This window comes from Schistocerca piceifrons, chromosome 6 (genome assembly GCF_021461385.2).
Source record: "Schistocerca piceifrons isolate TAMUIC-IGC-003096 chromosome 6, iqSchPice1.1, whole genome shotgun sequence".
Classification (NCBI taxonomy): domain Eukaryota; kingdom Metazoa; phylum Arthropoda; class Insecta; order Orthoptera; family Acrididae; genus Schistocerca; species Schistocerca piceifrons.
The window spans coordinates 161,166,675-161,180,694 of record NC_060143.1 but is presented as its reverse complement, the minus strand read 5'-3'; the positions used below and the strand labels follow the sequence as shown (position 1 = coordinate 161,180,694).

Here is a 14,020-nt window from a genome sequence, read left to right as displayed (position 1 = left end):
CAAGGAGATAGGGAACCACTAATGCAATTTGTGGAATGTGTTAGGCTTGTGGTAGAGGCTCTCAACATAAAAATTTCAGAACGCGATTGTGTCACTCATATCCTTGATGGTCTTTCTACATCAGAGAAGGGAAAATTTATCTTTGTTGAGAGACTGCGAATGTATGCCGAGTTGTTGGCGGTTGTTGACAAATTAGATGTCCGCCAATTTCCGGAAGTTACCCAGCAGCGTTCTCTTAATACTATGACTGCGGAAGCACTGCTGACTGTTGTTCCCTGGAATGTCCCTAACCAACGCCAATGTTATTGTTGCGGATCCCCAGATCATTTGGTCTGGTCCTGTCCTGTTCTTCACATGCCCTGTTATCAAAAATGACGCCAGGAGAAAGGGGGAAGAAGGTGGGGGAAAAGAAAGCGAAACTGGCTGGTAAATTGTCGTGTAATTCGAGCTCAGTCGATCCCTTCTCTCCCCTTTATTTGTGCGAAATTAGGGCAGGAACCAATTTGTGCCGTATTAGACACAGGCAGTGCCCTGTCTTTCATTAGTAAGCTGTGGTATTTGGAATTTGGTAAAACAGCTTGCTTGTCTAGTGTGCGTTGTACCGGAAGTAGATGTCGGACTGGTAATGGTGAAATGTTGCCTATTCTGGGGGAGTGCGCAGCAAGTTTGGCTATTGGCACCTTTTCATGACCTATTCAGTTGTTGGTTGTGGAGAATTTAAGCACGCCTTTCATTTTGGGTTGAGACTTTATTAGTAAGTTGGGTCTAATTGTCGATCCTTCAAGGGGTACCTTCTATTTTCAATCCTGACCTACTACTAGAATTGCCTTTTGTGAGTGCAGCAGGGGACGAGGAAGTACTGTTTTGGCGGTAACACAGGATTATCCAGATGTATCACATGTCCCTTCCGACCAAGAAGTAAGGTTAAAAGAGCTGTTGTCTGAGTACCCGCAAGTTATTACGGACAGATTAGGAGTAACCAATCAAATCAAGTATGAAATTCTTCTTACTGGTCAGATCCCAGTACGTAAGGCTCTGTATAGGTTGTCACCTCCTAAAATGTGGGTGCTGTGGGACAAAATTGCACAGATGTTGAAGGATGGGGTAATCCGCTATTCCACCTCGCCGTACGCTTCTCCTGTTTTCCTTATCCCTAAGGCAGGCAAGAATGACTATCGGGTTGTAGTCAATTACTGGCTGCCTAATCAGAAAGTGGTGTTGGAATCGGTCCCGCTCCCCAACCTGCATAATTGTTTTACCTGGTTTAAGGGTGCAAGCTATTTCACTGTATTGGATTTGAATCAGGCCGATTTCCAAATGCCTCTTGTGCAGAGTTCCAAGTGAGTGACGGCATTTACTACAGATTGGAATCTGTTTGAATTTAACCAGGTCCCATTTGGTTTGGCGACAGGAGCCGCGGTTTTGAGTAGATTGTTAGATCGAGTGCTTGGTGACCTGAAGTTTAATTGTGTGTACAACTATTTAGATGATCTTGTTATTTATAGTAAATCATTCGAGGACCATTGGCAGCATCTTAGGTTGGTGTTAGAGATGCTGCAACTGGCGGGGCTCACGGTTAGGCTGTCTAAAATTAGTTTGTGTAAGATAGCTATGTCCTTTTTGGGCCACATTGTCTCAGATCGGGGAGTCGGATTTGATCAAGAGAGGACACGGGATTTTCCCCCTCCTAAGGACAAACAGGGGATAGCGTGTTTCATTGGCATGTGTAATTTTTTTAGGAAATTTGTGACGCAGTTGGTGAATTAGCCACACCTCTTAATACTTTGTGTGGGAAGGATGTCGAGTTTCGTGGAGTGAAGAGCAACAGTGTGCCTTTCAGGCCTTGAAGGCTGCCATTGCTAATCCGCCGGTGTTAGCTTTACCAGATTTTAACCGGCAGCTAATTGTTCAGACCGAAGCTTCTTGAGGTGGTGTGGCTGCTGTGCTTCTCCAAGACGAGGAAGGCGAGCGACGTCCGCTGGCATTTGAGTTGCAAAATTTATCTCAGGCGGAACGTAACTATTCGATATATGAATGTGAGGCCCTCGCGGTATTATTCACGTTGGAGAAATTCGTGTTTTATTTAGAACATTCTACCTTTATTTTGGAGATGGATAATCAGGCGCTCAGTTGGGTCCTAGCCCGCCCCTGCAAAATGGGACGCATTGCCCACTGGGCAGTACGAATTCATCCTTCCGTTTTCAGGTCAGACACATCAGAGGATCTGATAATTGTGTGGCCGATGCTCTGAGCCGTATGTTTACTGAGCAGGAGCAGGAGGTGCAAGTAGGTGCCATCTTGACTGATGTCCCCGAGTTGTTTTGCAGACTCTCTAAGAAACAGGTTGAAGATCAATATTGGGGACCCATTTATCAACGTGTTAAAGGAGGTGAAATGGTTCCCGATTATGAGATATGTTGTGGGGTTTTGTGTAAAAGGCAGAGTGATGCTCATAGTTGTTTGTGCATCCCTAAGGCTCTAGTAGATATGGTAATCAAATATTTCCATGATTCGGCCATTATTAGGCATTTCGGGTTTAATAAAACCTTGAATCGGGTATGGGAAAAGATGTTTTGGCCAGGAATGTATGCTGATGTCAAACATTATGTGGCATTGTGTGAGGCTTGTAAGTGGGCAAAGCTGGATGTCGGGTGGCGTGTGGGTTTGTTGCAGTCAGAGAGATGTTTCACGCATCTTGAGCGATTGTTCATTGACTATTTGGGACCCCTTCACTGTACGAAGTGAGGTCATAGATATATATTGGTAGTTGTTGATGCCTTTTCTCGGTTCACCTGGCTCCTGCCCACCAGGGGAGTCACTGCTAACATCATGATTAAACAGTTGACCTCGGTTTTTTTCTTGGTTTGGTCCACCCCGCTCGCTAGTTACTGACAATGCTCCGGCTTTCTTTTCCACAGCTTTTAAGGGATTCTTCTTTTCTCAAGGGATTCAGCACGTCACTACTACTCCCTATTACCCAAAGGCATCCTTTGCTGAACGTGTTAATCGGAATCTTAAGGTGGCCCTCTGTATTTTCCATGCCCGTTCTCCCAAGGGTTGGGATTTGCCCTGGTTAAACCAAGCGTTTAATTCGGCGTGTCATGAGGCAACGGGTAGCACCCCTAATGCTCTTCTGTTTGGGTACTCGGTGAATTGTCCCTTGTCCAACCTGTGGAGTATTAATGATCTTCTGCCCCAGCAAATTGATCCGGCTAGCCTATGCGAGAATTGGCAACGGGCGCGTCGTCATATCTTACAGGGGGATCAAAGGGAAGCCCGTTACTATAATTGGGGTAGGCGCCCCTTCAGGGGCAAAGTGGGAGATGTGGTTTTTGTTCGTTATTTTGGTTCCTCAGGGGCGAGTGCTGATAAAGGGAAGTAGAGACCACCTTATCAAGGCCCCTTCCGTACTGTGAGGGTGTTGGGTCCGGTAAACCTCCTCGTTAAACAGCTGGGATCGGGGAAGACTCGTCGTGTCCACATCACATATCAAATTAAGTTTGCTCCTAATGTTGAGCCAGAGGGAGGATGCTATTCCTCTTTCTGGGTCTCTCTCTCTCTGTTTCTCCTTTTCTGCACACATTCCCTGGGTGTGTTTCACGGGAGGGGTGGGGAGGGGTGGGGGGGGGGGGGGGGTGGGGGGGGGGAGGTTGTTACCGTGCTCGCTTATTTCCAAGTCCGTATTGATCTTAGTGTGGATTTTTCACTGAGACGGCACTTTGGCGTTAGGCGGTTGTTTCCGTGAGTGATCGCTGCCTGCAGCTTAGCTGGAGGCATGTGAGGAAAGGTGTGGCCGCCTTCCCGTGGAGACAGTTCGGCTCGGCTGGGGTTGTTTGCGTCTGGACGTTGAGTGGGGACCGATCAGAAGACCGGACCATGATTTTACGGTTAATAGTGTGGACAGTGGTGTGATGTTCCATTTAACTTGATTCACAAGGGGAGGAAAATCTTATCTGTTGTAGTTTGTCAAGCCTGAGTTTGAAATACCTTCCATGTGCGGTGGGATGTCATTTCGTCGGCCTGTCTCTCTGTTGCTGGAATTGTTATCCTCGTTTACCATCCCATGGATGTATATAGATGGGGTACTGCTCTCCGCACTCTACTAGACGCTGGTGATGGAAGTGCGTCGTTCAGCGGCACGTTAATCTGGATGCTTTATGTTTGATCTTCAAGTGCATAGGCTTCGAGTGGCACTCCTTAGAGTTTACCTTGCACAGTTAGAGTGGAGTTTATTTTGTCTTGTGGTGCTTCTGCTCTCCGTTAACGAAGGTTAAGCTTGATTCGGCACTCCATACGAGGCTTGGCACCTCAGCAGGTGGGTCGGAGCCACCTTCGCGACTAAACGGAAGCCTTTGGACAGAGAGGTCTTGTGTTTTGCATATTGTTCATAAATTGTTGTTTTTGTATTAAGTTGGCTGAGGTTTCTTATGGATTTCCCGGCATTTGGTCTGTTGTCCAGCCTGGGCTAGGTCTCGTTATTTTTAAAAGTCGGTCTTTGTTTTGGCTTGGTACGATGGTGGTTCTGGTAGTACGCTGGGTCGCTGTGGTTGTGTCGCATTTTGTATGGGGCTCTGTGCTTGGAGCCATGGAGTGCCATGATTTTATTATTATTTTAAAGTAACATTATCACTTAAATGATTTAATTCTTGTTTCATTAATTATTTTCTGTATGATGGAAATTATCATTAAATGACTGATGGAACAACTATGTGTTTGCTACTCCCACCAGCCATAGCTACTTTTTCCATGGAGAATTTGAAAGAACAAATGTTGAATAGTGCCCCACTCCATAAACCCTGCTTCTTCAGATATGCTGACAATACATTTTTAATCTGGTTACACAGCATGATCACTGAACTGCTTCAGAATCTCTCATCAGTTACTATCAAAAGATTCCCAAGTATGTGGACATCTCTACAATTGACAACCAGTTGCTGAAGTTATAAGTGCTGTCCATTTTTTTCTGTTACAGAGCACTGACCCAGATTCTGTGGATGCGAAGTAGTTTAACAGATTTCAAACTTCTGATGCTACTGTCAAGGAATTTATGAATAAAGAGGAACACTTTCTCATACATGTTCTGTTATGGCATAAAGTCAGTGGGAAAAAAAAGAGAAGAGAGGGCTGTGACAAAGACATCAGCCAATTGCACACTTACCGATTCCTCTCCAGGGAGACAACGCAATGGCAGTGGCCTCTACGCAAAGAGGACATATGCGCCATGTCCACTGGTCGCAGCCCATTTCTACAGCATCAGGATTAGGCACTTAAAAACCAGTGACTTTGGAATTGTATATACGAAAGAAATTTCTTATTTTGTCTGTCGCCCTATGATTGTGACACATCTATCTATTTCTCAAAGTTAAGGATTGTCATTTATCTTATTGCAATAAAAACTTATTTAATATGATTTGTTTGAACGTTGTCTAGCGATCCGAGAAAGCAGGTTTCCTAGACTCCCCATATTCGACAACTAGGTGGGATTCAACATTTTCTATTCTTTCTTTACATCACAATGTAATCATGGCACTGTTGTGCTGTATTACATTAACTGACTTTTTATTTTCCCAGTTACGTTTTTTGGAGGACTTACTTATCAGGAACCTATCTTGCATGGAATTTTGTGCCTGATGGCCCATGCACCCCACTGAGATACTGTCCACATCACATGTTCTGTCAAAAGGAGCTAATGAAATAAATGTTCACTGATAAACAGCTCTACAACTTCCTCTTTTTCTTTTGCCTTTATCCCCCACTGGGGCACTGGCATGGTTATTAATGGATTTGGCATGGTTACCTTAAGGGGTGGCCAAGTGTTCTTCTTGTCAATGTACTTTGCTTTTAGAGGTAAAGCTGAATAATAGTAATTGAGAGATTCAGTCGCTGGGTAACCTTAATTTTCCCACTATGGAAGTTCACATGCCAGCCTATAATATCACTCGCTTACCCACCACAGGGTGGTGTCACATATATCAACACTGTTACAACCCGCAGGGCTCAGGGGTTGTAATTTGTCAGAATGACCAAGAGGTATGGTTTGGGAGAGAGGGATGACTCACACCGAAGTGTGCAGAGGAACAAAGGCAACTGTGTCATTGATTTTGTTATGTCGAAGGTACACAGAGGGCCCCTCTACTGTAATCGTCAATGGAGCTGCACACTGTGCCTCCATGGGTCAGCGCTAATGCAAATGCCAGAATCTGCAGTACTGGCGCCCAGTTGCAGATGCAGCACTCCTATTCACACCACAGCTAAATGGCTGCTACTTGCGTTAGTTGCATCTGTAGCTCAGAATACGGCTAACTGCTCCCTCAAGTGTAACTTGTGGATCCCATGTAGACCACCAAAGGGATATAGCTGGCTGCCATCATTGTAGTGAGCCTTAGTAGCTCCAAATGCCCATTCAGGGCAGTTCAGTCAGTGACCACAGACAGCTCTGCACCCAGGAGGCCGCAAGTCTGTGCCCCGGCCCCACCCCTGTGGACAGCAGCTTGCAGTCCACTGGACGATGTCACCCCGAGAGCAGAAGCCAGCAGCCCTCTCACTCCTCATGCTAGTGCAACTCCAAGGTGTGGTGTGCCTTGCCACAGCTATGATGCATCCATGCCATGGAGGTTGGAGGTAGTTTCAGTGGGTGGTTGGCCACCAATATCCATCACCAGAAGATCATCGTGGTTGGCTTGCAACTTAAAAAATCGTCATTCTCTCCAGTCCTGGACGTGGACAGGATGGCAAACATGACTGCATGATTTGAGAATCTGGGCTCACTTATTTATATGTCTTTCCCCTACACCTCTACATGTAGTTCCTCCAGAGGTGATAAGTAGAGTGCTCTTTAATAATTACAATGTCACCTTTCCTCAGCCCACTTTGGCCACTACACACAATTCACTATGCACTGCTGTAACTGCAACATGTGGGATATTCACAGCATGTCAGTGCCCTGTGTTACTCTGATTACTTCACACCCATATATACTGCTCAACGGGCAATTCATTCGCATGAGTGGTGTTGTAAACCTGTTTTGCTGAATTGTTGGCAAAATATCAGCATCTCCCATGCCTGCCACCTGATGTGCCACTCATTCCCTTAACTGCTGCCTTCCAGCCATAGCTGCACGGAATTTATAAGAATTCCCCAAATCGATGTCTCTACTTATTTGTTGCACAGCAATACATATTTATTTTCTATTTGCATGTCCAGTTGGGATACTAAAACTGGGAGAACATCTCATGACACAAATATACTACAGCCAAAACAGCCTCGGACTTCAAGCAGAATAAAAAATGCCCAATTCGAAACAGGGGTTGTGGTGACCAAATGATCAGTTTAACAAGACAAGACTGCACAATAATGGAATAATACTGAATTATTTACAGAAGAACGAAAAGACAGGTTGATGATGACAACAGGGAGGCTCACTCTGGGCAGGTTAAGGAGAAATGCAAATCAATACTAACCCTATGGTTTAGCTTAGATGGAAGAAGGCAATCTTATATTTACAGAATTTGTAGACTTAGAAAGAATTTTTGACAATGTCAACTGCACTATTCTCTTTTAAATTCTGAAGGTAGCAGAGATAAAACACAGAGTGAAAAGTTATTCAAGACTTGTACAGAAACCAGGTTGCACTTATAAGACTTAGAGGACATGGAAGGAAAGAAGTAGTTGAAAATGGAGGGAGACAGTGTTGTAGTTGATCATCTATGTTATTCAATCTGTACACTGAGTATGCAGTAATGGAAATGAAGGAGATATGTTAAACTTGATAAGGGTAGTGGGATATAATCAAATTAAAAATGCTGAGGGGACTAAATTAGGACATGAGATGCTAAAGGTAGCAGATGAGTTTTCCTATTTGGGCACGAAAGTAACTTATCGAGGTGTATAAGGGGCACAAAAAAAAGGAAAGGGGTGAAACTATATTTTTTCCATGTTAAGTCACAAAATACTTTCGCTTAGAGCTGTAAAACTTACCAGTCCTAGGGAAGGTGAAGTTTCTTACACCGTCGTATAACTCCCCAGCACTTTAGGATACAAAACACAGGAAAAAACAGCATGTTTTGGAAAGATCTTTGACGTATGGCAATATTTTTCTATTACGAAAGTATACACATGAATTCCACCAAATACTACATGGTAGCTACTGAAGCACTGAAATCAAGATTGCAAAGCACTTTTGTCAGCCAACTGTAGCTCATGTCATGTAATCTCACCAGCAAAAGGCAGGAGATATTCTGAACACAGGACACATAATGAAGTCAGCCAGTAGCAACATCACTGACACAAATAGGAAAAATTAATGATTTAAATTAATATACATACAGTAAAGTTACAAGAAAAACTAAGCTTTCACATATCAAATTGGTCACCAATTAACCTCAATCTCAGGATACTTTAGCACGTCAAAAAAGACTTCACACTTTCCATTACTAAACTGCTATGCCTTAATTTCATCCTTATTAACATATACAGATGACCAAGTGAAAATCTGCGTCTTCATGAGCAAACTAGAGGTTCTGCTTAACAGGATCAGTGTATTAAATATGAAAATAGTGCTTTCTGGTGATTTCAAAATTGATTTCTCAAAATACAGTACTACCAGAGATGCTCTGATAAATCTGACCTACACATCTAATATAATCCCCACAATACACTGACCAACAAGATTAACAGAATGTACAAACTCTATCATAGACCAAACATTCATCTCGGACACAAGTTACAAATTAATGAGTAGAGAACTGAGCTTGGGTTATAGTGATCATGAGGCACAGCTGCTGTGAATAGAAATGCCAACAGGTAGTAGCAGTTGCCAAATAGTAGTTGAAAAAATAACTTCCCTGAAGATAACGTTAGAAGTTTTAATTTCTTACTAGCTAAGGAGAATTGAGAAAGTATGTCCATTCAGAACAATGTTGACAGTATGTTTATGAGTTTTCATACAATATTTCTTCACTATTTTAATGTAGAATTTCCAAAATAAGTAAAAGCAGCAAGAAGCAATGGGTAACTAAAGGCATAAATATTTCCAGTGAGAGAAACAGATTTTCTGCAGTATTGTTGTAAGAAATGTATAGTTACCAAAGAATTTGCAGATTGTTCTAAAGCCAACAAAAGAATATATGCTAGAATAGTCAGATGGGCAAAAACTATGTGGAATGACAGTTTGATAAGGAGCTCAGGTAACAAAAAGAGAACCAAGTGGAGAATTATAAAGAAAGAAACTTGTAGCTCAGTAAAAAACAAGAGGGCTTAAAAGTCACAGCCCCAAAAATTGTTGTGACAAAATGCAATCAATATTTCACTTCACTAGCTGAAGACCTCATTCTAATAAACTGTAAAGGAACAGTCCCACATTTCTCCAGCAAATCAGTGATTGTGGATGCCTCTGTGTATATTTATGAAACAAGTACCAATGCAATTATAAGTAAAATTAAATTATTAAGCAATAAAATGTCAAGTGGCCTCAATGAAGTACCCAATTTCATATTAAAAGCATGTGCTGACCACACAACAAAACCACTGGCAATAATTTGCAACCTCTCTCTAGAAACTGGTATCTTTACAGATGTTATCAAAACAGAAAAAGTTTCACCACTGCTAATAAAAGGTTCTTCTGATCAAATACCAAACTAATAACCTAGGTCACAGCTAAGTTCCTTATTCTAGAAAAACTCTTTTATGATAAGCTCTTAAGTTTTATAAATAAATATTCACCTCTTACTGTACAACAACTTGGTTTTAGAAAATCTGTATCTACAAAGACAGTGATTTTTGAATTCATAGATTCCACTTTAAAATCCCTTGATCCGCATAAATTAGCTGCAGGTATTTTTCTAGACCTGTCAAAAGCGTTTGATGTCATAGGCTGTAACATTCTGCATGAAAAATTAGAAAGACGAGGGGTAATAGGTATAGCACAGCTCGTTGTGTTTGAACCTAAAAAACCGCAGGCAGAAGATATCACTTCAATATGAATTCAACACTAAGAACAAAACAAAAAACAACTCCTCCCTTTCTAATGAATTACCAAAAAATATTGTGTACCTCAGGACTCAATCTTAGGTCCAGTGCTCTCATTGATTTATGAGGATAACTCTGTTGAATGTAAGAGATCCCCAAGAACTATGCTATTTGTCAATGACAACAGCATATTGCTTAATGGATTCAGCCCAGAAACCTTGCAGTCAACAGCAGAAAGCTATATGGAAAGATTTTCTGAGTGGTAAATACTAAAAAAACTGTGCCAACTTTCATTTATTCCCTCCATTTAACCAAAGGTCTATTCAAGCACGATTAAAAAATTATCCCCTAGAAAATGTGTCACAAAAGTTTTGGGTTTGTGGGTTCGGCAAGACACACACATAAATAAACTGTCTGGGAAACTCATCTGTTTGCTATGGTCTAAGACTAAGAATACAGAAGTCTCCAACAAGCAAAACAACAGTACTGCAGGCATATTATGCACAATTCCACTCACTGATTTGATCTGTGATCATTTTCTGGGGACAATAACACACAGCATTAAGGATTTTTGAGTGCAAAAAAGAGCTCTAAGAATAATTTGTGGCCTTAAAAAGCTGAAGAGCCCTTTAAGTCTCATTTTACTGAGCTCGGTGTTCTGAATGTTCCAAACTTGTTAATTTATGGAACTATCTTGCTCACTGGAGACTACCTCTTGAAAACATGCTAACTACTACAAAACAAAAGTGTACACAACCATTGTAACAGAGGGAAATCAAATATTCGCCAAAAATATCACAGAACTACAGCGTATCACATGAGCATAATTAAGATTGGCGTAATACTATGCAATAAGATACCAGAAGAAATATAAATCGTATTATCCAAAATTTAAAATTGAACTAAAGGCATTTCTAATAAAGTACTGTTTCTATTCCATAAAAGAATTTCTGAATATGTAACAAAAAAAGTTACTTAAAAAGGAAATTGTAAGAATATGTACCTAATTTTAATTTCCTACTATTTGCTAAGACTATGTATTACTTCAGCTCTTCTTTGACCTTTCAAATATCGATTGTACAGTTTATGCTGTATAACTGGACCAATAAAAAAATCAATCAATCAATTGAAACAAGGTCCACATGAAAAAATGGCTGTGGCATGTACATCACAATATCTGTACTTCAGGTCTTACGAGTGCCAGCAGCCATCTCTGGCAGGCAGTGAGTAACTATTTCAGATGAGTTTAATAATCCTTGACTGTGCATTTAAATGCATGCAAGCCTTTCATAGCACACAACGAAGTAATGACTTTTAATGTGTGCCTTTTCAATTAATTACTGATATCCCATGTGCCCTGCAAGGAGTTGAGTATTCACGAAGTGTGGCAAACAAGCCGGCTAGAGTGACATCACAAGTTCATTGCAGGGAACTATTTCCCTTAGGCCCACATTGAAAGCAGTGTATTGTTATGAAAGTTTGAAGTCTTCAACACATTTTGCTGTAAGCAGATGCTTGTGTGTGTGCACTGTGTTTTGTTGTAAGTGGTGCATTTTCTTTGTAACTTAAATTTTGTTTTGGTGTTATTCTCTTGTTTATATGTTATTGCTACAGTATCATTCTGCAGTAGTGGGCTAAAATGGAATAGTTTTTTGGAGTATCAGTTCTTACCAGTCAAAATTACAAAAATTTTGCTGAAAACTAAAACAATGAAAATTCCTGGGATTCTAAAAACTTCTTGGCTTTGTCCCAGATGAAAAATTCCCATGTTATCCCCAGATTTCCTGGTTGTCCCAGAGTATATACACCCTGTTGATGATGGCCAAAGTAGAAGACATATAAAATGCAGACTGTCAATAGCAAGAAAAGTGCCTTTGAAAAAGAGAAATCTGTTAATATTGAACATAAATTTAAGTGTTAGAAAATCTTTTCTGAAGGTATCTGCCTGGAGCATGGCCTTGCAGGGAGTAATTTATACAACAAGAAGGTAAAAAGGTTTTGAGATGTGGTGCTACAGATGGATGCTGAACATCAGATGAGTAGATGAGATAACTAATAAAGGGATACTAAAATGAACTAAGAGAATATTTCACATTTTGGTTTAGACTTCTGTACAATTATGCAGACAGCGTGTTATAAACTCCTCTTAGTGAAAGCAACCCAGGATTACAGCATATACTGATCCTAATGACAAACTACACTTGTTCTATGATGCTTACTTGTTCTTTGAATTTAGGTAGAGTTGGAGGATTCTTCTGTAAGTTTGGATGGTCTTCAATGCCCGCTTCCACCAAGTAAATTTCTTCCGGGGTTAAAGCATGCCCATAGGTTATAAACTGTTGAAGGAACTCCTGCCGGTCATCTAACCACAGATGTGCGTATTCTTGGAACTTTTTACAGTACTCATTAGCCTGTAAGACAATCAATAGTATATTTTATAGTAAAAACTGCATACTTTACAAACACATCATTATTTATAAAAACCTTGAAATTACTCACTTGCAAATCTATACCTGGGAAAGTATAAGTACTTATTTCTTAGAGAAGGTGTTGTCTTCCATTTTCTTTATGTGCTCGCCTACTACCAAGTGAAATTTACGTGTATAACACTGACAGCTATAAGAATACAGAGTATTTTGTTAAGTACATATTAACCGACTTACGTTCTCATATGACAGTTAAATTACAGCTATCTGTAAAAATGAAAATAACTTGGAAATGTGTTGTGCAAACTGGAAATACATGTATCATGTAGGCCTAAACTAGAATTCAAACAGAATCAGTTTTAACCAAAATTTGTCATAATGAAAAATTTAAGTTAAATAATGGGAGTAGTAAAGGCGACAGTGCTTTACAGAACATGACAACACAGAACTGGAAAAACTTTCCCGACGTTCTGTAAAACATTTTTTAATTGATCATGAACTGCCTTTCAGCATGCAGAGCTTCAATTTATCAATGATATGGAAACATCTTTTAACAGAAAACCAACCACACAATGTAGATCATGAATTTTTATCTACTGCTAAGAAAATCAGAAGGACAACAGTACAGGAAATGCTTGAAATCAATAAATCAAACAATGGAAAATCAAAGATGGAATGTAACAATGTTATGAAAAGGAAGTTGCTACTCACCATGTAGCAGAGATGTTGTGTCGCAGATAGTCGCAACAGAAGGATTCTCACAATTAATTGCTATCAATTAATGCAATGAAATGCTGCAATTAATTGCATCAATAAATGTATGATAAGAAAATTAGCTTAAGTTTTGAATGATCAAACAAAATTTCCTTTTCTCTCTCTCCTGAACTAAGTCTCAAGCATTCACATAATTATTTCAGTAGCTAATTAAATTTAAATTTCAAACTGTTGTTAAACGTAATGATTTCTTCATAAGACTTAAGTTTCTTCTGTTTTTGTGTAAATGAATTTTTGCACAATATAAAGAGTACCATAGTTAATTTCCTTCACAAATATTCTTCATCTCATCACCTATGCGTCTTGTATCTGTATCAGTTATATATGTGTATGTTACAAGTCATTGTATCTGTGGTTGTAACATTAAGTTGTCATCTTTTGATGGCTTAAGAAACTGACAGTGAGTTCATGAGCAAATAAATAATATTTTGCAGAAATTCAGCAGAATAATTGCTATTTAATCACAGGTGAGGTGTTGGGAGAGCAGTCAGGACACACACAAGACTAAAAATGTTGTACACGTTTTAATCAATGTCTTTCTTCTGAGCTTACTAATACAAAATATACATACACTGTAGTTATATATATAACTTCAAAGGAGGGAGGCATATCCCTGAATTTTCTTACTGATGGATGATACTTGGAACAAAAGCGATTGCTATAGCAAGAAAACAACATAAATTGATATTTCTAATATAAATGGGCAGATTTTGTGTGTTGTTTTATTTGTATTGGACATGTGTTGGGTCATATTGAGAGATGACATGCATCTTCAGCACTTGAGGCAAATTAGCAAGAGGAAATACCTGACTAGACGCATCAGTAAGTATTCAATAGGTCACCATCGTGGCCTG

The 14,020-nt window shown here is 40.2% G+C and overlaps 1 protein-coding gene across 1 annotated transcript in view; it reads right to left on the bottom strand.

The window, feature by feature from the left end:
- LOC124803208 (dynein beta chain, ciliary-like) overlaps positions 1-14,020 on the bottom strand; it is a 586,091-nt gene that overhangs the window by 551,437 nt on the left and 20,634 nt on the right. Inside the window, exon 4 of the mRNA XM_047264389.1 lies at positions 12,186-12,377. Coding sequence (XP_047120345.1) covers positions 12,186-12,377 — 192 coding nt within the window. The remainder of the gene's footprint in view (positions 1-12,185; positions 12,378-14,020) is intronic.